Source organism: Dermacentor albipictus, chromosome 5 (assembly GCF_038994185.2).
Source record: "Dermacentor albipictus isolate Rhodes 1998 colony chromosome 5, USDA_Dalb.pri_finalv2, whole genome shotgun sequence".
NCBI lineage: Eukaryota > Metazoa > Arthropoda > Arachnida > Ixodida > Ixodidae > Dermacentor > Dermacentor albipictus.
Genome location: NC_091825.1, coordinates 83,873,391 through 83,897,979, shown reverse-complemented (window position 1 = coordinate 83,897,979; position 24,589 = coordinate 83,873,391). Strand labels below are relative to the sequence as shown.

At 45.6% G+C, this 24,589-nt stretch overlaps 1 protein-coding gene across 2 annotated transcripts in view; it reads right to left on the bottom strand.

The window, feature by feature from the left end:
• The window catches only part of Lmpt (four and a half LIM domains protein limpet), a 412,264-nt gene that overhangs the window by 138,220 nt on the left and 249,455 nt on the right, over positions 1-24,589 (bottom strand). For both annotated transcript variants that reach the window (XM_065436843.2, XM_065436842.2), the window contains exon 5: positions 8,722-8,973. In XM_065436843.2, coding sequence (XP_065292915.2) covers positions 8,722-8,973 — 252 coding nt within the window. The remainder of the gene's footprint in view (positions 1-8,721; positions 8,974-24,589) is intronic.

Sequence of the window (24,589 nt, the reverse complement as noted above, 5' to 3'; positions counted from 1 at the left end):
TCACTCGCGGGCGCCTCCTTAGGGCGGAGCAGTTGGCTCTTCGGCAGTTCAGTTCCGGTTTTCTCGGCCAAATTGGCTGGCATTCATTACGCTGTAAAAATTAGCAACCTGGGCGTTTCGCAAGTCTGAAAATAGAACGATAGACAGAAAGCTGAACTAGTTGGCAAGGATTCATAATGCGAGAAAGGTTAAGGCGTGCAGAGACGGAAATAAGCGAAGTGGACAACACGAACGCCGACTGTCAACTGAAGGAAGCACTGAGGCGAAAAAAAAAGACACACAACTCATCTTCGCATGCTCTGGAATGGTAGCACCACGCGTCAAACGGGTGCACGTGCCGGACTACGTGAAAGGTAACTGTTAAGGCATTTAATCATTTAATCTCTTCCTTATGTAAGGTAATCGAAGGCTGACTCACGCACGTACTTCTACCATTATTGATATGCCATGCCTCGACCACAAGACGCCTATCTTCATTACTATGCTTGTACAATATCACGCATTCATCTAACTCAGGTGTGCAATTACAATTTTGGCAATCTTGCCAATGTAAGGAAAGATTCCTAGGCGATCCACCGGTTAACGACATTTTATGTTCCATTAGCCTCTGATTGATTTGCCCTACGTCAGCCTTCGATTACCTTACATACGGAAGAGATCAAATGCCTTAAGAGTTACGTCTCACGTAGGCCGGCAGGTGTACGTGATTGACACGTGGTGCTACCATTCCAGAGCATGCGCAGATTAGTTTTGAGTCTTCCTTTTTTGCCTCAGTGCATCCTCCAGTTGATAGCCGGCGTTCGTGTTGTCCACTTCTCTTCTCTTGTGTCCGCGTCTGCACGCCTTACCCTTTCTTTGCATTATAGAAATAGTTATGAACTCCTAGGATGACGTGCTTCAAGTCTAGTATTGTGATCAATCATCCACCTCTTCTCGTTAACAAGTTCATTAGTCTAAATTGCTGAATAACTCGGGTAATTGAGGTCATTTTATAAAGTGTGCCTCCGTGGTAAAAGCGATCACGAGGGAATTAATTAATGATCGCGTCTTTCCTGTATTCAACAAAGTTCGAACGCATTTTCCAAAACACCCAGTATGTGCCCTCACCCGCGCATTAACCCAAGCAAAGTACAGTCTGCGCCACGTACGTCCATCTTTCGTTCCTTTATGTTCGACCATTAGTTCTTCCCCGTCAGTGTAACACCAAGCGCAATACAATCATGAATCATGAACCCAAGCGCGTCCAAACTCGACATTAAAGATGTAAGCACGGCCTCAACCCTCGACTCAGAAGGACAATTTTCTTTAATAACGCTATATGATCCGCACCATATATATATTGCACTGATAAATATTACACTTACCCAACTGCACTCGCGTGGACTGTGAGTGCATATATTTACCAACCTTCTGATTGCCATCTTGGCCTACGATGTACGACGTGCAATGAATGCCTCTACCCAATGTTGTTAAGCCTCTCGATGCGACCAGGCTCATCGCGCCCTCTCTACTTTGCTACAGCCGACTTGCATTCCCGTTTGTTGCGGTTCTTTATTTTTTTTTTTTTGCGAGTAATGAGACATCCAACATTCCTAGTGCGACCTGCAGTGGGCATAGTTTTCTTTTCTATTTTCTTTGGCCCTTAATGATCTCCTCGGCTCTTTGCAACTGATATGCTCGTGATGTTGTTCGTTCCTCCTTCCAACCCTTCTTCCTGTATTCTATTTCTATGTTTGTACTTTTTATTCTGGAAGAGTATAGGCAGGCGCTGTGCTCATTTAGGTGACTCTCAACTCTCTCTCTCTCTCTCTCTCAATGGCACACGTTTTGAAACAATATATTGGAAATTGACAGTTTCGCTCGAAGGATGGAGCACTGACTGCGATAGCAAGGTGTAGCGTTGTGCTTGAACTTCTCGGACGCTGTTTTAACTATACATACGCGGGTCTTACTAACGTAGACGCCATACATGCGGGTGCACCAAAATTTCTGGCACCCTTAGATGCTTTACCAGGCCGTGTAAGGCCTGTAATGACACCCCACTGGCTCCACTATAACGCAGCCCGTAAAGAGCGTAAAATTACATCGCTTTCAGGTTTTAAGTTCTGATTGTTTTGAACGTTTATTATGTTATAATCTGAGATGATTTAGAGAACAAAAGTCATACGCTGTGAATGCAGTGTGTCAGGGCATTTGGTTGCGAGCTGCCATTCACAAAATTCTGAGGAAACATTTGGTCAAAAATATAAGACCTGCCCTGAGCAACTTTGTTGCACTATAACCCACACGTGCATGACATTTTGCATGGCACAACATTAAGCAGTCATACAACATGTATATTCCTAGACATATGCAGAGTCTCACGACGACGCCGACGGCGAAAGTTGGCTTGAAGTTTCCTTACAATTGCTACAATAAATATCTTAATTATCAGAAATCACCGTGAAGCGTAACTCAAGCACAGCGACCCTTCGGCCGTTTCGGAACAGTGGTGGCGCATATATGGTAATGAGGAACAGTTGAACATGGTTAGACTGCCTTGTATTACATAGGATCCGTTCGATTGAAGCGTGGTTCAGTGCGTCAAATCCACCAGTTAACGACGCCCCCTCCCCTGCACCACGGCCCTCGATTCGGGCGTGGGGCAGGTGATGAGGTGCATGGCGCCACGGAGACGAAGTTCGCTGCGACAGTGTTTGCGGGCGACGGCGGACGTCTCCGAAGGCCGACGAGATTTCAACACAGCCAGGATCGTGCCCGCAACATCGAGATTCGCTGCGGGTACTACTATAGCGAGCTGTGTATTTTTTTCTAGCATCTCGGCGGAGTTGCTTGATCATGCCCGCTGTCAGACCGAGCATGCGAGATTGTTGATGGCCCAGTGTCGTGAACCTGTTTCACAACTTCGCCGAACGAGCGAGCAGCTCGCGCTGAAACGAACGCTCCATGGTCACTGAGTGATTAGACTGAGAAAACAACACGGCCTCCACTTCGGCGCGCGATTCGAAAGTGCGTCCAACGCGCTGCGCCCCCTATGCACTGAATCGGCACCCCGGGGAACTTCTTCGCCGCGGGATCCGTGAACCACGCGGGAATCGAACACACCCCTGCTTACTCTGCCGGAGCTCTCGCGGCTCAAGGATAATAGAGAAAACTTTGGTGACTCTGTTGTATAGAATAGCACAAGAAGGCTGGAGTACTTATTGGTGGCGTAAAGACAGGGAAGAAACATTATGACAATACATGATCCTTTTTGGGACAATAACTTTCCTTCGGGTTCGATTGTGCGCGAACGCAAAAGAAAGACAGAAAATAACGAGCTCACCCGTACCAGCTCTACCGCTCTTGTTCATAGGGGTACTTACGACCAATCAAACATCCATTCGGTGAAGTCGCGAGTGAAGAAACAATTTAGAATGGGGCGTTCAGTGTGCCTTTTTTTTTTACTGGTACATGTACCGTTAAATTGCATGCGCTTACACAAAATGAGTACGCAATGTCTATCATTCACTCGCCTCTCGCCTTGAAAGAACAGAGTTGAATGAATAATTGTAATCAATAATAAAGCGCGATTGTAATGAATAATAAAGCGAGATTTTCATTTTCGCTTCCTTGTTCAGCTAACGACAGCAATTAGAGCCGATTAGAATAACTTAATTGGTTGGGAACTACTAATCTTTTCGTTTTAATTTTATTATGTGAACCCGATCGAAGGCGCGGGATCAAATCCCGCGGCCCGGCGGCCGCATTTCGATGGGGGCGAGAATGCCATGCAGTTGGTGCTCGTTAACGAACCGCAGGTAGTCAAAATTATTACGGAATCCCCCACAACGGCGTGCCTCATAATGACAGTGTGGCGTTCTGCATTTTATCTCTACTTTGTTATCAGTTTACCTCCCCCTCCCCTCTTTCCCCAGCGTAGGGTAGCAAACCGGATCTTACCCTCTGGTTAACCTCCCTGCCTTTTCCTTTTCCTGCCTCTCTCTTTCTTGGCACGCACAACCCGAGAATTATTTAATTATTGTGTGAAGTCTGCATTGATCAAACTCGAATAAAAGGCGAACCAGATAAATGCTGCGAGTTGTAATAAAACCGGATACACGCAGAAAACAACTGTTGCGCGAATGCGTGGCTGAACAGCCGCCCACCGAGCGCCAAGCAACTCAGACAGTGAATTGGCAACGAGGGCTGCTAGCGCCATCTCGTAGGCGGCGCCAAAATACGCCGCAGTTTAAACATCGAACGCGGGCACGCTTTGGCCGCTTATGGCTCGTGAACGTTCGCTCATCGGCCGTTATGTCGGCAACGAGAAGCGGGTGCGAAGTCGTGCGAAAAAACGTTTTCTGCCGCCTATAACGCACAATGTACGCGTCGTTTTCTCGGGCTAGGGACTTTTCTTGCGCGTCCAGATGGGTGACGCTTATCTCAGTATTGGATGCCTGCAATACGTACCCTTCGCATACCCCCCAAGACTGCTCTACGGTTGCCATAGCAACCGTATCTTCGCCAACGCCAGTCATCTTCGTGTCTTTGCTATGCGCGCTACTACGGCGTGAACATTTTTTTTAAAAGCTTTAGCGAATTTTTAATTACTTCCTGTGGCAGATAGCGTATTTCTTGTCCTTGAGCAGGTTTACCCGAAAAGGCGGACATTACTTGCACGAGAAAGTGAAACACATTTTTCATTAATTTATTTATTTATTTATTTATTTATTTATTTATTTATTTATTTATTTATTTATTTATTTATTTGTAGTTAACAAACGTTCACGAATTATAGCCTTATTGAATTACTTTATACGAAACATCTTACCACTTATGAATGTACAGCCGACGAGTTTGCAAGAGCTATCGACTTGAACTTCCAGGATTGCACCAGTCTCGCGCTATTATCTCCCAAACTGTTAGACAAAATACGAGGGCGTTCCGGTCGCAGTTCTCTTTCAATGCATACAGCAGCGCTCTGTCAAAACGGTAAGCGGAACTACACTGCATTTTTACGCCTAGTTTGATGGCGCATATCTCAAAACTGGTGTCATTCTGGAAATTCATTTAAAGTGAACAAGCCTTACAAACTCACCGGCTGTAATTCGTAAATGGCTATACGTGCCGTAAATTATTTACTAAAACGTTAATTGCCAATTTTTATCACTTCAATTTGTGCTATGATTTCTCATGCAAGTAATGTCCGTCTTGCTGAATCACCCACGTTCTAGAACTAGAACTACGTTATCTGCAAGAGGCCATGTGTAAAAATTCTTCAAAACTTAAGAATGATCACCTCGCATGTTGCATTGCTGCGGAATAGAGGCTCGGACGTGGGTCGCCAACTCGCCGTGAGTTCGCGTGCTATAGTATACGTATTGCATGTGTTTGTACATATGTGCTGGCATTTTTCAATCCTCTTTCACGCGCTTTATTTTATCTCCTACAAGTTATCAACAAAGGGGCCCTGGCCCCTGAGTCTCTCTTTATCGAAGCAGAGAAATGCATTTGAAGTTAAAATAGATTATTTCAGAAATATTTTGCCGCGAAAAGTATTTCAGTGCGTTCAGCAGAAGTGTAGCTATTGGCAATCACAGGTCGCGCTTGATCCCCTTCGCAGTGCCTCCGTTCCTTCCTCCAACGATTTGCACTGCGAAGGCTACGGCGGAGCGGGGTGTGCGCCCACAACGCTCCGCCTGCTGAACGTCACCGTGGCGCGAAGTTGAAATTTGCTTGTGTATGCTAACGTGGACGCAAACACTCGAGATGTTGTAGCCTACGAGGCGCCAAACGCAGCCGTCCTCAGCGAGCCGTAGTCAGCTTAGTAAGCTATAGTTACTGCATTTACATGCTCCCCTTGGAGAGCGTGCACACAGTAACTATATAGTGAGCTAGTTCGTCGCGGCACCCCGCAGCGGCCGCGGTACCTACTCTACGTAGCAGACAGCAGCTACGCATGCAACTTGCACGACAGGGATTGAGTGCGCGCTTGCGCTCGTACGCTCCTGCCTGGTTGTGCTACGCGGTGGGAACTGGCTTTGTCCTGCACCAGCTAGACCGACGGATAGCAGCCACACCCAACTTGCGCATTTCGAAGCGCTGTCAATAGCTCAATACGAAGCGAAGTCTGCTTAGGCGTCTAACCAGGGGCGAGTCATGAGTGAGCGCGCGATGGCAAACGCGCGAGCGACCTAACCTGAAGTTTCGCGTGGTTCGAGACTAATCGCCTGCCCAAACCTACAAGAAATTAGCGAGCCCCAATGGCTGCGACACCGATAAGCAGGCTGGCCAACTCCCACACGGGCGGCCGGGGCCGAGCGCGAACAGACGACAGTCAGCTTCTTCCGGAACTGGCTAATTCTTATCGAAACTCGAATGCGCATTTTCGCTTATCCTTCACCCTGTTTATTTTAAATTGCGTCAAACAATATATACAATAATAGTAGCGAGAAGCGCACTGATCCAAACAGCGTTCTTGGTTGAGGTCAGCCGTTGGCCAAAAGCAGCCGCGTATATATCGGGAATCTGTTATATTACGAAATAAAGCATCCAGAAAAGAGTGAGGAGCAGGCGTTCGTTGAAAAAAGAGAGCGTTTGGAGAGAAGCGCTCCGCTTGCGAGATTGTGGCTGAGATGTTCAGAGTAGCGTATGCTACCCACGGCCTTTTTTTTTTCACGAAGCCCGAGAGATTGTTGCGGAGCTCTCTAAACATTGTCTGCCCTGTTCCTTATTCATTTGCATGCACAGTGCAAATATTCGTCTAAGTCTATGGCAATGATTTGAGTATCACGTGCATTCCGAATTCATCTATATCCGTCCCTAAATTCATCTCTCTGGCCTACCGCTTTAGGGTGATCTTTAGATGCTATGACGCATCGAGACAATATTAAAATGCGTGCTCCAGTAAAACAAACACATTCTCATAATCTCGCTCATATCAGCCGGATCCGTTGGCATGCTTTCTTTAACATTGAATTAGTTATACATTTGGCTGTGCGATACTGACACGTTAGTGTTTATTTAATCCCTCCCGACTCGCGCAATATCCCTCCCAACTCGCGCAATATGCAACACATTCTTGGCTTAACCAAGCTAAGCCTGGCCTTCCTTTTTTTTTCTCTTGGCACAAACGTAGACACGCTGCCGGCAGTTGTCCTCACTTCTACGAATTGCAGGGGCTTTACCATATAGACGCGCGCGGCCCGCAACCTGGCTTTCGTTCAAGCGACGCGGCCTTTCTACCTGCCCTCGACGACCCCGAAAACGGAGAGCGAAAGAATCAGCGAATGGCTGTACGGGAATGACGCCTGCCCCGATTTCTCATTTGCGCGTGCTTTCGATTCGTGTCGGTGCTCTTCTAATGACAGGACTTTGGCAGCGAGCGCTGCCCTGTGGTGTGAGTACATTTCTATGTCAATATCCCTCGTTTCTCTATCTGTCTTTCTCACTTTACAGCTGGGTAAACGGGGTGTTGCTTTCAGAATACAACCGCCGACTTACTCCTTTTTATCTTGCATGTGATATGCGTATGTTTGTGTGAAAAAACACTGTGACTAACTACTTACTGCAATACTGACTACTACTACTACTACTATTAATAATAATAATAATAATAATAATAATAATAATAATAATAATAATAATAATAATAATAATAATAATATAGTGATCATGATGTTTCGAATTCCCACTGTTCTAGCTCCCCATCAAGGCTAACTGACTCGTCAAATGAAGCCAAGGCCAATGGCTATAGCTACACGCGCAGCTATTGAAGCGTGAAATAAATTCTAAACGCTAACAACCTCCATTATTGACTGTTCATGAAATAACGTATCAGTATACCGCTTCAATGGAAGCGGTAAACTGATACGCGAGTGGAACTCTCGCGAGTGAACTAACGCGAGTGGAAATATATCGTGAGGCATCGGATTACTCTAGACATATAGACGACCTTGTTCTGTTGAGTCTAGTTATTTTCCAAGACACAAAGAAATAACTCTAACAGCTTGCAACCACGATTCTTTCTTCTTCTTTTTTCTTCTTTTTTATGGTGAATTATCAGATGGTGGTCAAGACGAATGTCCGTATGGAATGAAGTCGCGGTATGTTACGGTAACCCAATTCACAGCGCTGCAGGACACCTAGCTATAGAGTTTCGTCTTGAATAATGTCATAGCTGGTCCTTCGGTGGCCTATTTTCCCACGGTCTCATCATTCAATAAACAACAACACCGCGAACAGCACGCTGTAGGGTATCGATCCTCATCTCTTGTTGCGCAGGACTTGATTGTAAAGTCTAACAACTCTCGATAACGTATTAAATAACCGCCGACAGCGGATTCCTGCTGCCAGCCGTCTATAAGTGTAGCTTCCGCTAACCAAGTTTTCTCTAGTTTTGTTCTTTCCCTCGAACGTTCCTCCGCCACAAGGATCACGCGGAAGCTCGTCTTTCATCTTTCTGCATATATTTTTCTACAGGCATTTTTACGAAGCCTTGCTCGTTTCGCTCACTGATCTTGCCTTTCCATCTACAGTGCACTTGAACGAGGAAATGCCTTATCCACTAACCCTGCTACTGTCGGGTGGACGACATTTCTTTCCCTTTCAGCGATCTCCCGCCGCCTGGCGGGCTTCCGCATAACCGGTCTGCCGTATGCGGCGCGCTTTGATGTTCGAGGTCTTTATTGATACTTGCTTTCGTCGACGCGTGGCATTGGGACGCCGTCGGACGCTTACCTCGTCGCAGGCTGCGCACCGGGGCTTGAGCGTCTCGGCGTAGTGGCGCTCGCAGTAGAGCCTTCCGTCCTTGGCGCAGTAGGTCAGGTCGACGAGCAGTTCGCTGCAGGAGGAGCACACGAAGCAGGCCGGGTGTTCGCTGCAGGAGGAGCACACGAAGCAGGCCGGGTGCCAGGCGACCATCTCGCCGAACTTGGGCGCGATCACCGCCAGCTCGCCGCCAGGCAGCACGCCGCCGCACTTGTGGCACTCCTGCAGGGTGGTCACAGCAAGAGAGAGAGCCACGTTATCCGCCGACGACTGTTACGCTGTTCTACATGTTCAGCAAAGCTGACAAAGAGAGTCCCGTGGCCTGCGTGCGTGCGTGCGTGCGTGCGTGTGTGTGTGTGTGTGTGTGTGTGTGTGTGTGTGTGTGTGTGTGTGTGTGTGTGTGTGTGTGTGTGTGTGTGTGTGTGTGTGTGTGTGTGTGTGTGTGTGTGTGTGTGTGTGTGTGTGTGTGTGTGTGTGTGTGTGTGTGTGTGTGTGTGTGTGTGTGTGTGTGTGTGTGTGTGTGTGTGTGTGTGTGTGTGTGTGTGTGTGTGTGTGTGTGTGTGTGTGTGTGTGTGTGTGTGTGTGTGTGTGTGTGTGTGTGTGTGTGTGTGTGTGTGTGTGTGTGTGTGTGTGTGTGTGTGTGTGTGTGTGTGTGTGTGTGTGTGTGTGTGTGTGTGTGTGTGTGTGTGTGTGTGTGTGTGTGTGTGTGTGTGTGTGTGTGTGTGTGTGTGTGTGTGTGTGTGTGTGTGTGTGTGTGTGTGTGTGTGTGTGTGTGTGTGTGTGTGTGTGTGTGTGTGTGTGTGTGTGTGTGTGTGTGTGTGTGTGTGTGTGTGTGTGTGTGTGTGTGTGTGTGTGTGTGTGTGTGTGTGTGTGTGTGTGTGTGTGTGTGTGTGTGTGTGTGTGTGTGTGTGTGTGTGTGTGTGTGTGTGTGTGTGTGTGTGTGTGTGTGTGTGTGTGTGTGTGTGTGTGTGTGTGTGTGTGTGTGTGTGTGTGTGTGTGTGTGTGTGTGTGTGTGTGTGTGTGTGTGTGTGTGTGTGTGTGTGTGTGTGTGTGTGTGTGTGTGTGTGTGTGTGTGTGTGTGTGTGTGTGTGTGTGTGTGTGTGTGTGTGTGTGTGTGTGTGTGTGTGTGTGTGTGTGTGTGTGTGTGTGTGTGTGTGTGTGTGTGTGTGACGGACATGTAATGGGTAACCTTCAGTGTGTCAAGACATGAATAATGGGACGTAAAGAGTGACAACGAATTGGCCGAGTATTCCTGGCTTTCATGAGTGAATGTTTAGCGCCACCTATACGAGATTTGCTCGAAGAAGACAGAGAATGTTTGCGGTACACGCAAACGCTTAGATTTATTTATTTATTTATTTATTTATTTATTTATATATTTATTTATTTATTGATCGAACGAGCCAATGAATGACTGAAACACTTATCGTAATGGCCTTGGGAAGTGGACGACTTGCTAAGGCGCAGAGCTTTTCCGGACCGCGTTATAAACGGCTTCCGCACTGAGGACAAGGGTACGCGACATGCGGGTCCGAACGCCAGTGTATACCGGTCCAACTTGTGTGATACCTTTGTTTCTGGTTTTTTCCCGCGCTTTCGCCTGCGCAGCACAGGCGTCCTTCGTCCCGGCCGATATTCCCGGCCGATATTCGCGTAGGGACACTACGCCACCTGCCTCCTAAGACACGTGTGCTCTCCTTAGGGACCTGCGGTCGCACTGACGCGGGATCGCAACGACCTCGCCCGTTCTCCGTAATTGGACGCACGCACGTGGGATAATTGGGCGCCCAAGTGGCACGGCGCATGCGCAGTGACGTGTGTGGACGAGGAGAAGGACGATCGCGCACTCTTCCAAAGCAAAAGATAGCTCCAGCTACTTGCCGTTTAGCGAGTTGTTTGCCACGCTGTTCACTGCATTGTTACTATCGCTACCGTTAGTAATGGCAGCCTTGCAAACGTTTGCTAACAGAAAAGGCAGTGCCCGTTACCTACGGCCATTTGTTATCAACTACAAAGCGTGGTAACCGTTAACACAACCGCCTTACTATTGCCAGGAATATAGTGGGGCTTACTTCATTTCAAAGCCATAATTAGGTCGCGTGTCGCGTGTGTGTGTGTGTGTGTGTGTGTGTGTGTGTGTGTGTGTGTGTGTGTGTGTGTGTGTGTGTGTGTGTGTGTGTGTGTGTGTGTGTGTGTGTGTGTGTGTGTGTGTGTGTGTGTGTGTGTGTGTGTGTGTGTGTGTGTGTGTGTGTGTGTGTGTGCCACTGAAGGCCAACCTGCTCCGGATTACCGAATTTGTTTTAAACCGCAAAGATCAATAATTGCAATATAATATCAATAATAATATTATAATAATATAATATATAACATAAACTTCTTACCTTGCTTATATATCTCATGCAAACAGACATCAACTGATATGCGCGTTCTTTTATAAATCGGTAATTCGTTATATTTTCTTCTCACGTCACGCTATACCTGCTATACCTTGTAGGTCAGCTAGGAGCCTGTACAGCTGCGGTGGGGAAAGCTGACGCCGAGATTCTGTCACGCAGCTTGCGTGGGAGACCCGAAATGGCCTGTGACAGACGCGTCGGCGGTGTATTGTCATAAGAACTGCCAACAGATAGAGAATATTTAGTAATACTTCCAAAAGGTGCGAGTGGCCGCTTTTTTTACGCAGTTCTTTTCATGTTTCAGTTGCTCAGATTCGCATACATCTGTGAATTTTCTCGGTGTTCCTGCATTCTCACATACACACTCATGAGCTCTGGGCATTTCGCCCACACGTCCACAGACTACGCGTTCAACGGACACTCTACGTATTGCATTTACGCCCACGGAAGTTAATGTAGGCATAGGTGCAGGAAATGTAGAGCTGATGCGGTATCTTCTAACGAGGCCTTTCATTTTGCATTCGTTGCGCCTCTCATAGCTCGGATGCTGCGCGCGATGCTTCCATCACTGGGATTAGTCACACGGGGTGGTGGCATCCGAGCTGTGGCCGAGACGTGTCCGAGCCAATAACGAAGAGCCAGAGGAATCAGGTGTGCATGGCAGGGAGCCCTGCTGTTGAGGTATATTGCTCTCAAACAATCAAATCTGTAGGTCGGTGACTGGCCCCGTTAATGAGCACACAGACGTGCGCTATCCCATGATCTCAATAAGCTGGATTTTCGTCAGATTTCTGAATGCTGTGTTCCGGGTTCCGGTAAACGGCAGAGGTTTGAACAGCAGGCTCTGCTGCTCTTTTAGTGGGATTAGCATTCTTCGCCTACTATCTATCTATCTATCTATCTATCTATCTATCTATCTATCTATCTATCTATCTATCTATCTATCTATCTATCTATCTATCTATCTATCTATCTATCTATCTATCAGTTGAAAAGCGACTTACACTGGCGCAGATTAATATTTACAGAAGCGTCAAACTCTAGAAGTTGGTCATTACTATCTATCTATCTATCTATCTATCTATCTATCTATCTATCTATCTATCTATCTATCTATCTATCTATCTATCTATCTATCTATCTATCTATCTATTTATCGATCGATCTATCTATCTATCTATCTATCTATCTATCTATCTATCTATCTATCTATCTATCTATCTATCTATCTATCTATCTATCTATCAGTTGAAAAGCGACTTACACTGGCGCAGATTAATATTTACAGAAGCGTCAAACTCTAGAAGTTGGTCATTACTATCTATCTATCTATCTATCTATCTATCTATCTATCTATCTATCTATCTATCTATCTATCTATCTATCTATCTATCTATCTATCTATCTATCTATCTATCTATCTATCTATCCTCTTACGTCGCCATAATGCCGTGGTGGTTCTTTTATATTGAATTTGATATATATCAGGATAGGCATGACATCTGTGACATCTATGAATGGCATGAATGACGACATGAAATTCATGGCATGCGTGACATGACAAGAATTACAGGCATGATATGAGATAGGTGCCATGACACGCATGACATACATGGCATGCATGTCATGGCATGACATAAACATCATCATGATAGATGCGCGATACAGGAGCCAGGCTGCATACAAGCCTCACACATGACGCGCTTCAGCGTTGGTAATACGGTGCGTCGCTACATTTCTTTTTAATTACAGCAGGCTTAAGTGAAGTATTGCCGCTACGAACTGTACGTCGCTCCCTTCTTCCCTTCTTTCCTATTTCGTTTTCATCTCTATACTCCCATCCCCCGCTTAGGGTAGCAAGCCAGATTACTTCTGTGATTACCCCCAAGCTTTCCTTTTCCTCTTTTCTCTCTACGTACATCTGCTTACGTCTTTCCTTTTGTTATTTTCTTTCTTTATTTTTTTCTAGCCAGAAACAGAAAGCCGCAGCTAGCGCATCGCGCCAGTGTCACAATGAAGCATTCCTCATATTATCCGGAATGAACCTACTCTTCAGCTTCTAGATACACGGCTCACGAGAATCTCCGGAAAAAGTGGAAACCGGAGGCAAAGCGTGTATACATTTGGAAGTTGCCACTTGTCGATCTGTCTTTGTCTTCGCTCATTATTGCTTTGTCTTAGCTTATTCAATGCAAAGAAAATAGTTCTGTCTAGAAAGCAGTTGAAAAGCGACTTACACTGGCGCGGATTAATATTTACAGAAGCGTCAAACTCTAGAAATTGGTCATTACGTTTCAGCTCACAGCTTCTTTCTTTTAGTCATTACTTCTCGCTGCTAAGCATTTTTAGTCATTTGTAATCAATTGTGGTCATTACAAGCCGTCGTTAGACATGTTGGTCATATAATAGTCATTAGTAGTCATTACAAGTCATTTCAGTCATTATTAGTCATTAGTGGTCATTACTAAGCATTTTAGTCATTTCTAATGAATTGTAGTCGCTACAAGTTGTCGTGAGACACATCGGTCATTTCGTAGTCATTATAAGTCATTACAAGTCATTAGTATCACTTTAGTCATTACTACCCATTACTAGACATTTCCAGTCATTTCTAATCAATTGTGTTCATTACAAGCCGTCGTTAGACATACTGGTCATTTCGGAGTCATTAGTATTCATTACAAGTCATTATCAGTCATTACTAGTCATTATTAACCTCTACATTCACTAACTGCCTCTATCAATAATTTTTCTTTATTTAATCTGTCTTTAATCAGTCTTTATATGGCATGATGACGCTTCGACGGACACTCCGGCGGTCAGGTCTGCTGACACAAACTTCACCTTGAACCTACAAGGCTTGTGCCTTAAAAAATTGTTCCTGGGATAGTGATTCATAACGCCTTAGAAACGATAACGCGCAAAACAGACGAACACCAGAAGCGATAGACAAGGGCAAGCGTAAATTCCCCATATCGATAAAATGGATTGCAGCGCCTCTTCTCGACAGAATTTCCAACTGAGTTTCATTGACGCGCCACAGCGATCCTTGAAAATCATATTGGCTTCCTCAGCCGAGAGGCGGCGCTTTGCTCAGCTCGGTGGAGGCCTCCTTGAAGCCCTTGGGTTCAGCGAGAGCAGGGGAAAAGTAAACATGTCCGCAATAGAGATTAGTAAGAGCCGATTGGAAGATTAGAGGAAGAAAAGTAGGGGAAACGACAAAAAACGGAGACGTACAAAAGCAAAGTTCGCAAAAGGGGGTCGAAAATTTGCTTATGGGAGTTCTAAGTGTTTTTTTCTTCGTGTTCTTTCTTTTTCTTTTTTAACCCAGGTAGGACATTAGGCAGTATAATAGCAAGCGCTTGGTGGCGCAACCTACCACCCCGTTCCGAAGGGGACGCTCATAACATCCATCCATCCATCCATCCATCCATCCATGGGGTCGAGGAAGAGCTTCGAGCCGAGTATTTTGTAAGGATACCTGGATAAAAGCTTCTGAAGGTGCTTATGTCGAATATTAGCCCACTCATACCTGCACATTTCCACCAAACGTGTCCCTCAATAAGCTCAGAACAACGGCCATTTCATTCATTGTTCTTAAATACCTTGACGTTGTGTCACTGGATAAGGTTTACGTTTGAGTAAATGATTTATATGGACAAAATTGGAAACACTGGCGACTATTCTGTCGCCGGCTTCTCTACAAAATAAACAAAGCCACACTTTCGCACGAAAGGCGAAGCACCGATTGCGATAGCAAATTAGTGGACAGCTATACGAAGTAAGGATAGTAGTTTTATCGGCCGTATAAACTTGCAAACATTGGCAGGCTAACTAAATTAACGAGCCTGGCGTCACGCGCGCACAAGAAAACATGAACACGTGTTGCTCGACAACCGCAGAAATTCGCTGTCAAAACGCTGCAGTTGCCGTGAGGAAACGAAGCAGCAGCAGCCAGCGAATTGACCTTTGTGCTGCCGCTCGCATCAACGCGTACTAAGCCACGAGAACACAGCGCAGCGCGGACTCTGTAGCCGTGCCAGATGGCTTTCAATATACAGCGGCCTGGCCGGGCAGGCACGGCCGCCCGGAGTACAACGTCCCCCCCCCCCTTCTCCCCCCTCGCTACCCTTCCCCCAAAGCCTTGTGCGCGATGGAAGACGGCGCGCATCCTCCCCACTTTCCTCCGTTGTTTTCTCGAGATAGAGACGCGATCGCCAGCTAACCCTCGCAAGCTTCCACTCGCACATAGAGCATACGGCGCGCGGCGATTTCATCGCCCTTGGACTTTCTACGGAACCTGACGGCAACTGTGATGCCGACGGCATAAATGCGCCTGGAGTGTCCGTATAATCGCTATCGCAGTAATAAGTCGTGCAATGATCAAACGACGATATGATGAGGTGATATGAAATAGAACGTATTAAGCAATTTACAAAAAGCGGTGCACTGTACGGATGCAGCGATGAATTCTCTGCACATGTCATTCGCCACAGTGTACGCCAAGACGATTGCGATAATTACTCATTGGCTCGTTATTACTCGAAATTTGGTGGATCAATTTGTGAATCGTTAGTCTTCGCGAATGTGTTCTAACTGTGTTATCTAAAGCACGCGGTGCTTTACCAATTTGCCACGCGCAACCTTTAATCATCTATCACCTGTAGTTATCTGTGCAGGCGCTACTTGAAGACCGTCCCCATCACTCGCCGGCGCACAATGCTATGAAAGCACTTTTGTCTTTCTTGAGGGCGACTGGCCTATGTGAACGCCTTTGACTCGCTAAGGCCCTCCGCGTGCGTGCGCGAGCTCGCCGCGACTTTCCTCCCCCTCCCCTCCCTCTCTCTATCTTATTTATTTTATATTATTTACAAAATACTGCAGACCGGATCGGTCCAAGCAGGAGAGGGTACATACATTTGTTAGTAAGCACTATGCCTTAGGATCAGCAACAATGGGGATTTACACAAAAAATATATTAACAAAACTAAACAGGGTTACAAAGCAAATACAATTTGTGAGAGTGCGTGCCCCAAACACAGGTACATAGACAAAAGAGCACACTACGCACAGTTAATAAGTAATCATCATTTCTAGCCATACACATAGATACTTATATACAGGCTCTCAAGAAGTTGAAGAAAGGAGAGGCGAGTCAAGAGGCAGGGAATTCCAGTCGGATATTGTTTTAGGGAAAAATGAATGTTTGAAGAAATTCGTGCGGGCAAATATTGGCTTGATGTTATGGCTATGTTTGTGTCGTGAGGGTCTGGTTGTGTCCCTTTCGAAGTAATCCTGTGGCTGAATGCCTAGTTTTTGAAAATACAAAGAGTGAAAAAAGCGCAGCCGGGCAGCCTTTCTTCTTTCAGCCAATGGCTCAAGGGCTGCCTGATGTAACATGGCGGACGGAGAGTCCCTTCGCTTGTAGCGGTTATATATAAACCTTACTGCTAATCTCTGGATTTTTTCTAGTTTATCTATGTTGATTGTGGTGTGTGGGTCCCATACTATGCTGGCGTATTCAAGAGTAGGTCTAACAATTGATTTGTAAGCTTGAAGTCTAAGTGCGCTTGAAGAATTGCCTAATTTATATTTTAAGAAACCTAGCTTTTTCCTTGCAGCGGAGCAGATGTTGGAGATATGGGATGACCATTTAAGATCAGATGTTAAAGTCACGCCCAGGTATCTGTATTCTTCCACTTGACTAATTATGTTGTCCCCAATGCCATACGTAAATTTCATTTTGTTGATCTTATTCGTAGCAGATAAATAAACGGTTTTATCGTAATTAATTGTCATATCCCACTTGTTACACCAGTCTGCAAGGAGCTGTAAGTTCGAATTTAGGACAAGTTGATCGGATACAGAATGAATGCTTTTGAAGATAATGCAGTCATCGGCGAATAACCTGGCCGACGTGCTTAGTTCCAGAATACCTAACAGGTCGTTAATATATATATTAAATAAAACAGGCCCCAAGACTGAGCCCTGAGGAACACCAGAGTGAACATCTAAAAAGCGGGAGTAGTTGCCATCAATTTCCACATATTGTTTTCTATTTTGTAAATATGACATAACCCAAGCGATGATACAGGAAGGGATACCCATTTCTTTCATTTTGGTTATTAATTTGGAGTGAGGAACCCTATCAAACGCCTTGGAGAAATCCATAAAAATTATATCTACCTGACCACCACTGTCGAGAGTTTTTGTTAGATTATGTACGGTATCAATTAGTTGTGTAGTAGTGGAAAAACGTTGCCGGAAGCCATGTTGCCTGTTGCTAATTATTTTATTCGCGTCTAAAAAGCTGTTAAGGTATTTGAGTATAATATGCTCTATTAGTTTGCAAGGAATAGAGGTGAGAGATATAGGGCGGTAATTATTGATTTCCGATGGATTTCCTTTCTTTAATACGGGTACAACACGAGCAACACGCCAGTCATGGGGTACAGCGCCTGACTCTACAGATTTTTGAAAGATTACGACAAGAAATCTGGCCAGAATTTCTGCATACCTTTTTAAGAATGCTGCGGGAATGTTATCAGGACCGGCTGATTTTTTTTGATCCAATCGCAATAGAAGTTCGGTAACACCTTCCAAAGAGATGGTAATGGTGCTTGCGCCATCACTAACTGACGTGTTATCAATCCTTGCATCAGGTCTGGAAAATACGCTTTGGAAATGGAGGTTGAACCTGTCTGCCATTTCCTTTTTGTCCGTGACAACTTCCCCATCGACCGTTACTTGGTCTAACTTTTTATTGTCCTTATTCGAGAGGTACTGCCAGAATTTTCGAGGATTTTCCGTTGCAAAACGACCAAGTGTCTCCGAAAAATACCTGTCTCTTGCTTTTTGCAGTCCGAGCTTGAGGGAGGCGTTTAATTCTGTAATTAGTGACGCATTTTTATTCTTTTTCTTCCTGCAACGCTTGATCTTCCGTTTTAATTGTATCAGTTCTCGGGTTAACCAAGGGTTTGTTCTCCCTAGTTTCTTTACTTTTTCCGGTACAAAGTTTCTTATGCAGTAATCGCAGAGGTATTTAAACCTCGCCCACAACGCATTTACGTCGTCCTCACAAAACGATAAGAGGGCATCTTGCAGAAAATGCATAATGCGTGGGTTGTCTGCTGCGTCAAAATGCTTTACAGTTTGTAATTTTGGCGAGGACGTTCCCAGTTGGCGAGGGAGCATGCAGTTAAAGTAAACCAGTTTGTGATCAGAAATGCCTTCGTAAACTTCAGTAATGCAATTTTTTATGCCTGCGGAACATAAAATGAGGTCTAGAATTGAGGAAGCTGAACTAGTTACGCGTGTAGGAGAGTGTACAGTCTGGACTAGATTATACGCTAACAATATATCAAGTAATACTTCTGAACTATGCGCATCGGGGGGACTAAACTTCATGGTGCCCCAATCAATGTGGGGAAGATTAAAGTCACCTGCAATTATAATATTCTGATGTGAGTACTTTTCTAGGTAATCATATAATTCCAGTAGATATACTGGTCCCGCCCCAGGAGGCCTATAGATACCAACAATAGTTATTTGGTTACCTGAGAACATCAGCCTACAGGAAACGCTTTCATGAAAGGTGGAAACATCGGGCAAAAGCACAGAAGACAATCCAGCCTTAACGAGAATGGCAATTCCGCCGCCCCTCGTGGTGCGGTCCTTTCTGTAGCATGTGTATGAAGGCGGTACGGCGCAGCTATCAGGAATGTCGGCATGAAGCCAAGTTTCAGATATAATCGCCACGTGTGGATCATAGGAGAGTAACAACTGTTCGAGCCGGTCTTGCTTGTTGCACAAACTTTGCGCATTCAAACATATTAGTCGAAGTGATTTTTCCACAACGCGTGCGGTGGTATCTGTTCGTCAATCTTGGGACGTGTGGGCTGCTTTGCGCAGCAATACCCTGCAGTTGTTCTGCTCGTCCCACGCATAAATGTTACCATTTACATGCAGTTTGTTGTAGACGAGCTTTATTTTATCACCGGGGCGTTTTTCGCTCTTATAGGATTGCCAAAGCAGTTTCCTTATTTTTGCAGTTGCCTGCGAGTAGTCTTCAGATATTGACACTCCGGAATCTTTCAGTTTGTGGCCATTTGTAAGTACGGCTATTTTTTCGTTGTAATTGTAGAGCCGAAGAATAACAGGCCTTGGTTGATTGTAGCGTTTTTTGCCAATTCTGTGTATACGTTCCAGAGAATCAATATTCACTCCTAGCTTGTCCCTGCAAATGTCTTGAAGAAGCTTTCTTTCAAGATCGGACCGGGTTTCACTAGCATCTTCCTTTATTCCGAAGACTACTAAGTTATTCCTACGGCTACGGTCCTCAAAATCTATCAGTTGTTTTCCCTGTGCAGCCACAACATTCTGTAAGTGCTGTACTGTTTCCTCGAGCTTAAGTATCTTTTCTTCGTTTGCCTTGGATATCGCGAGAACTTCGTCTAGTTTGGACAGCTTTTCGTTAATTTCAGTAAGAGTAGCGTCGCGCTTTGAATCGGCAAGTTTCAGACTCTTTAATTCTGCCAAGATTGTGCTAAGTGTTGGTTCATTATCACCGCGAGGACCGGGATTCGTTTCCACATCACCACATAACAGAAGTAAGAACACAGACCAGATCTTTCTATGCCCTCTTTCCCGTCCCCCAGAGTAGGGTAGCCAACCACACGCATTTCTGGTTAACACTACCCCTGCGTTCACTCTTTATTTCTTCCTCCTCCTCCTCCTCCTCCTCCTCCTCCTCCTCCTCCTCCTCCTCCTCCTCTTCCTGGCACAAGACAAAGATAACCGGCCGGTCTATTCACTCGCTAACCTGTCTCTGGCATGTTTTCTTGCGAATAATGACAAGCACTACTTTCCTGATATCTGTCACCAGGCAGCAGGCGAAGCATAACACTGGTCAATATGAAAGCCAACACCAAATTTTAAAAGGACTCCTTAGGCACGTGTTATTTTTGACGCGAAAGGCGATAGAAGTGCGTGCGCGTGTGTCTGTGTGTGTGCGTGTCTGTTTGTGTGCTTGTGCGTGCGTTATGTCTGCTGCAGTGTTTTGTCTCCTTTAGCCCAAATACGATGTCTGGCAACACAAAATTTGTTTTCTAATGTTGATCAATCGGGACGTAGGTAATCATACTGGTTGCTCTGTCATATTGGTTACAGGCCTACATTAGCATTTCATGCAATTTTTTCTGCGCAGCGCAAGAGGAAGTCCTTTCGTAGAGATAACACGAGTAGCACTTGTGTATTTTGCAGCGCACCGTGGGGTGTTCATCTCGAAACACCAGCTATTCTCGTGATTTCTGGTATTCGAACATGTCTTGACGCTAGTTGCTCAATACCACAATTACAGCGATCGCGTCGAAGTTTTTCATCCAATAGAATCAGTAGACAGTTATTAGGCACCTAAGAATTAGTGGCTGTCACACCGTCGTGGTTATCCATGGCTATCAGACGACAAAGCAAAACAATGCACTATCCAAAGATTGCCTCTTTATTCCTTTCGCTGATCAAAATATCAACATAATGTTCCTAACTTCTTTCTCTCATTTGGGACATCGCATACACCTCGGGGAAAGATGCAAATTTGTCAGATAATATTGTTAAACCTTGCTGTGAAGCCTCTCTGCGATAGAGGGAAGCGAAGACGGGCCGCAGCACAGGAAGAGAGCGGGAGAGAACACAGAACGTTGGAGCGCAAGGATGAAAATAGAAAGAGAACGAAAGACAAGATAAAAAGAAAGAAAGAAATGCAAGCTTGCTTTGCTGATACTTCGCCAGACGGCGCCACCGACTTGCCGCGGACAGCTGCAGAAGGTGTCGCGCTCTGGCGGCAGGAAACACAAGCGCACTGGCGCCTGTTTTTGAAAGCCGGTTTCGCGAAGCAGTAGTTCTGGACCGTTCAACGAACATTTCTTTGAATGCTGTAGTACTATAGAGGGGTGCTTCCTTTTCCTTATTTGGTACTTTATTTTCTGAAAGCAGGGTATTTAAAAAAAAGATCTCATTTGATTATTATGAAATCGCCTGTCGGAATACCTATCAGATTCGACGCGGTGCTTTGGTGGCTATGCTAAAAGCACGAGATCGCGGGTTTAGTTCACCGGCCGTGGCGGCTGCATTCGCAATGGAGCGCACTGCAGAATACGCTCGTGCACCATGCTTTGGGTGACACGACAGAGAGCCCTGAGCGATCGACAATCGCCCGCAGCACCCCAAAACAGCATCCCTCGTAGCCCATTAGTTACTTTGCCACGTTAGACCTCGTACATGTACAGTGGACTCTCGTTTAAATACAACCCCAAGAGATCAGGTAACTAAGTTCCGTCTATCAGCAGTTTCACTTGCCAAGAGATTGAGAGATTGAACTCAAGGATTATACAGAAGACTCTATTTTGAAAAGGGCGTATACTCTATCGTAAACAGCAGATAATGGATGTAGCAGATGTGATTAGAATGTTTGTACTTGCACAAAGCCGCTGACTGCAGCTATAGCAGCACAAAATATAACTATAAGAAAAGTCATTTAGTCAAGAAATAGCCGGTTTCAGTGAAGCAAAGTCATCGTTAATTTCGATCTTCGTCTCTAGCGTCAATGCATTGTGCGGGCGTCTGTGTGCAGCCACCGGAGACGCTAAGCAAACACATATCGCTGACATTCCCAGTGATCTGTGAAAGAACCCTAGCAAGCCACGACTACGGCAGAGCCACGCTACCCATGGCACCAACAAAAGCAAGGGAAAGCCACCTTGGCGATATCGTACATAGAGAACCGGCGAGAAAATCCGCAAAGGCGCAAGCGGTGGTGCCTGTCACAAAGCCACTGAGATTGGCTGTTCAGTAGAATTACATGTAACATTTTTAGCTCCTTTTACCTGGAGATAGACAAAAGAATAGGGTTCGTTCTGTATAACGAACTTTCTTTGTGCGTGCATTTTTGTGCCCTACACCATCCAACCAAAAGGTTGTTGATCCGTTCAGGCCGCAATACCGTTTAAGCGATTTCCGGTTACCTATATTCTATTGCACCTATACATGTGCATTAATATTTAGATCATATATAGTGCGGTGAAGTATAAAGTTAAAAAAGGCGTTTAACAATGAAGCTAAAATCGTAATCGCTAATAAGATCCCGTCGAGTTCCGAAAGTCTCTAACATTTGTTTATCATGCACCCGGCGAAGCGGGTGCACTAAACGCGTTTGACATATTCACTTACGTTGGCAATCAATCCAATTCGGTTACTCGGTTCATACGAAAAATCGCGTCTTGCGAACGGCGTCTCAACAGGCTAAGTGTACATCGTTACGTCGTGCTCTCTCGGCGCTCCGGCTAGCGATGCGCCACTGTGGAGCAAACTGACTCTTCGAACGCTGCAGCAGGCGACAAGTTGCGTAAGTCGGCACTATGGCCGACGATTTAGTTGCCTCACGATGAACTCTTGGCTTTGGACTTGAAAGCCAGCCGCTGTCATTCGGACTCAGTGCGTGTGTTGTGTAACAAAGTCCCTAAAGGATTTTTTTCCTGTGCACTTGCGTCAGGAAGTCGCGACACTTAGCCGCACGCTTCCCGCTAATAAGAGGGAAGCGTTAAGGATGACGTAAGAAAGATTTCCAGGGTGAATGCCAACGTAATTCAGATAAACTGTAACAGTTCCACGATGTCAAAGGGGAGGGGAAGGAGGAAGGGGTTCGAAGATGGGATACACTTTCTCTGCATAACATCAATGTTCATAATCCGGCCGCAGTGGAGGTCATATTTCGACGCAAAGCCTGCCCATCAAAGCGATGTTCACCGCGCGCTGTACTTTCACGCTCTGCTTTCGTAAGACGCTTTCAGGCAACGCTGCCTTCTCCTTCTTCTTTATTATTATTATTTTATACGCTAAATCTCTTGCGTATTTACTTAACTTACGAAAGCCGTATTCTCTAGCGAAAAGGTCTAAACACCGTCGTATCCTGAGCAACGACGGTCTACGAGTGCCGCGCCGTATCCGCATAGCGATTGGCGGAGCGTCGTAGAATGCCACGGGCCTCAGCTTAGTCGTCTCACGCCTTCGCCCGACGTTGGCTGCAACACGCGAAGCTACTCTGAATGTGTGAGCGAGAATTCGCTAAGTAACAAGAACCATTAGCTCGCGAAACGTTGCGCCATCGCTTTAATGTCGCTCAGTAAGAAGGTGTATACATATTCCACTGCTTTTCCTCCGTGGAGTACCGGTCGCTTAATGTTATTTGGAGTTCGGTGCAGTTTTAGCTTGTGCGCATTGCCGCATTTGACACCGATTAAAAGGCAGTTGACGCGCAGATAGCTAAGAGCAGCAACATTTCGCAGTCAAGTCCTGTTGTGATGCAACGTGCGCGCAACAAACGAAGTAAGTAAACCAGCAACTATTCACGGTACAGGAACAAACACAGAGCGCGCAAATCCTGCTATTGAGTTAGGAGCACTGAAATGCAAGGGAGGAGAGAGGGCGATGGGGGGGGGGGGGAATAGGCAAACTAAGTGACGGCTTGCAGATTGGCTGGTCAAGGCTTTAATCATTCGGTCCGAATAACACCGGTCAGCACGACGTGTTCATCTCGGATGACGTAGTGACATCTCCGAAGCAATAAAGAGGGTGTTCCTCGTAACTTGAGCCAAACATTAAAAATATGGAAATGCCACGTAGCTGGACAGAATCGAGGTAATGTTTTTGCCGTCACTGGGAGATACTCAGATTACTTTGTTCATTCCGCCTAATAAAATAATTAGTCTAAATTTAATAGTCAAGTTCTCCAATATTGCAACCAGATGAAAAATGTTAATGAGAAAATTGTAGAGCAACATGAAACGCTCCCGATACAGCTTTCTGTTGCTCGATACTACCTACATAAAAGTGATTTTTCGAGCGTGAAAGAAGCCCGCGAATACACGCAAAGTGCTTCGAGCGGCCAGCCACGCGTCAATCTTGCGCGCATTTGCGGGCTTCTTTCACGCTCGGAAAAACACTTTTATGGAGCAGGCGCTGAGCAACAGAAAGCTGTATCGGGAGCGTTTCATGTCGCTCTACAATTTTCTCATTTACACTTTTCATCTAGTTGTAATATTGGAGAAGTTGATTAATTAATTAAGACTAGTTATCTAGATCGACGGAATGAACTGAATTTAATCTGAGTATCTCCAAGCGACGGCAAACATTACCTTAGTTCTGTCCAGCTTCGTCTCATTTGCATACTTTTTAATGTTTTTCTCAAGTAATGTGGGTACACGTTGGTGTTTATCGCTCACGCTGAATATGCCTACTATATCACAAAACTTAAGAATTGCATGTTGGCAGTCTACACTGAACAGAATAGCGCAAGCAGAAGATGAATACGCATGCGGCGAGACGAAGCAATGACTTCCGAAATGAGGGTGGTAATTCACAAAAAAGCTTGCACATCTCGTGCCCTGTGG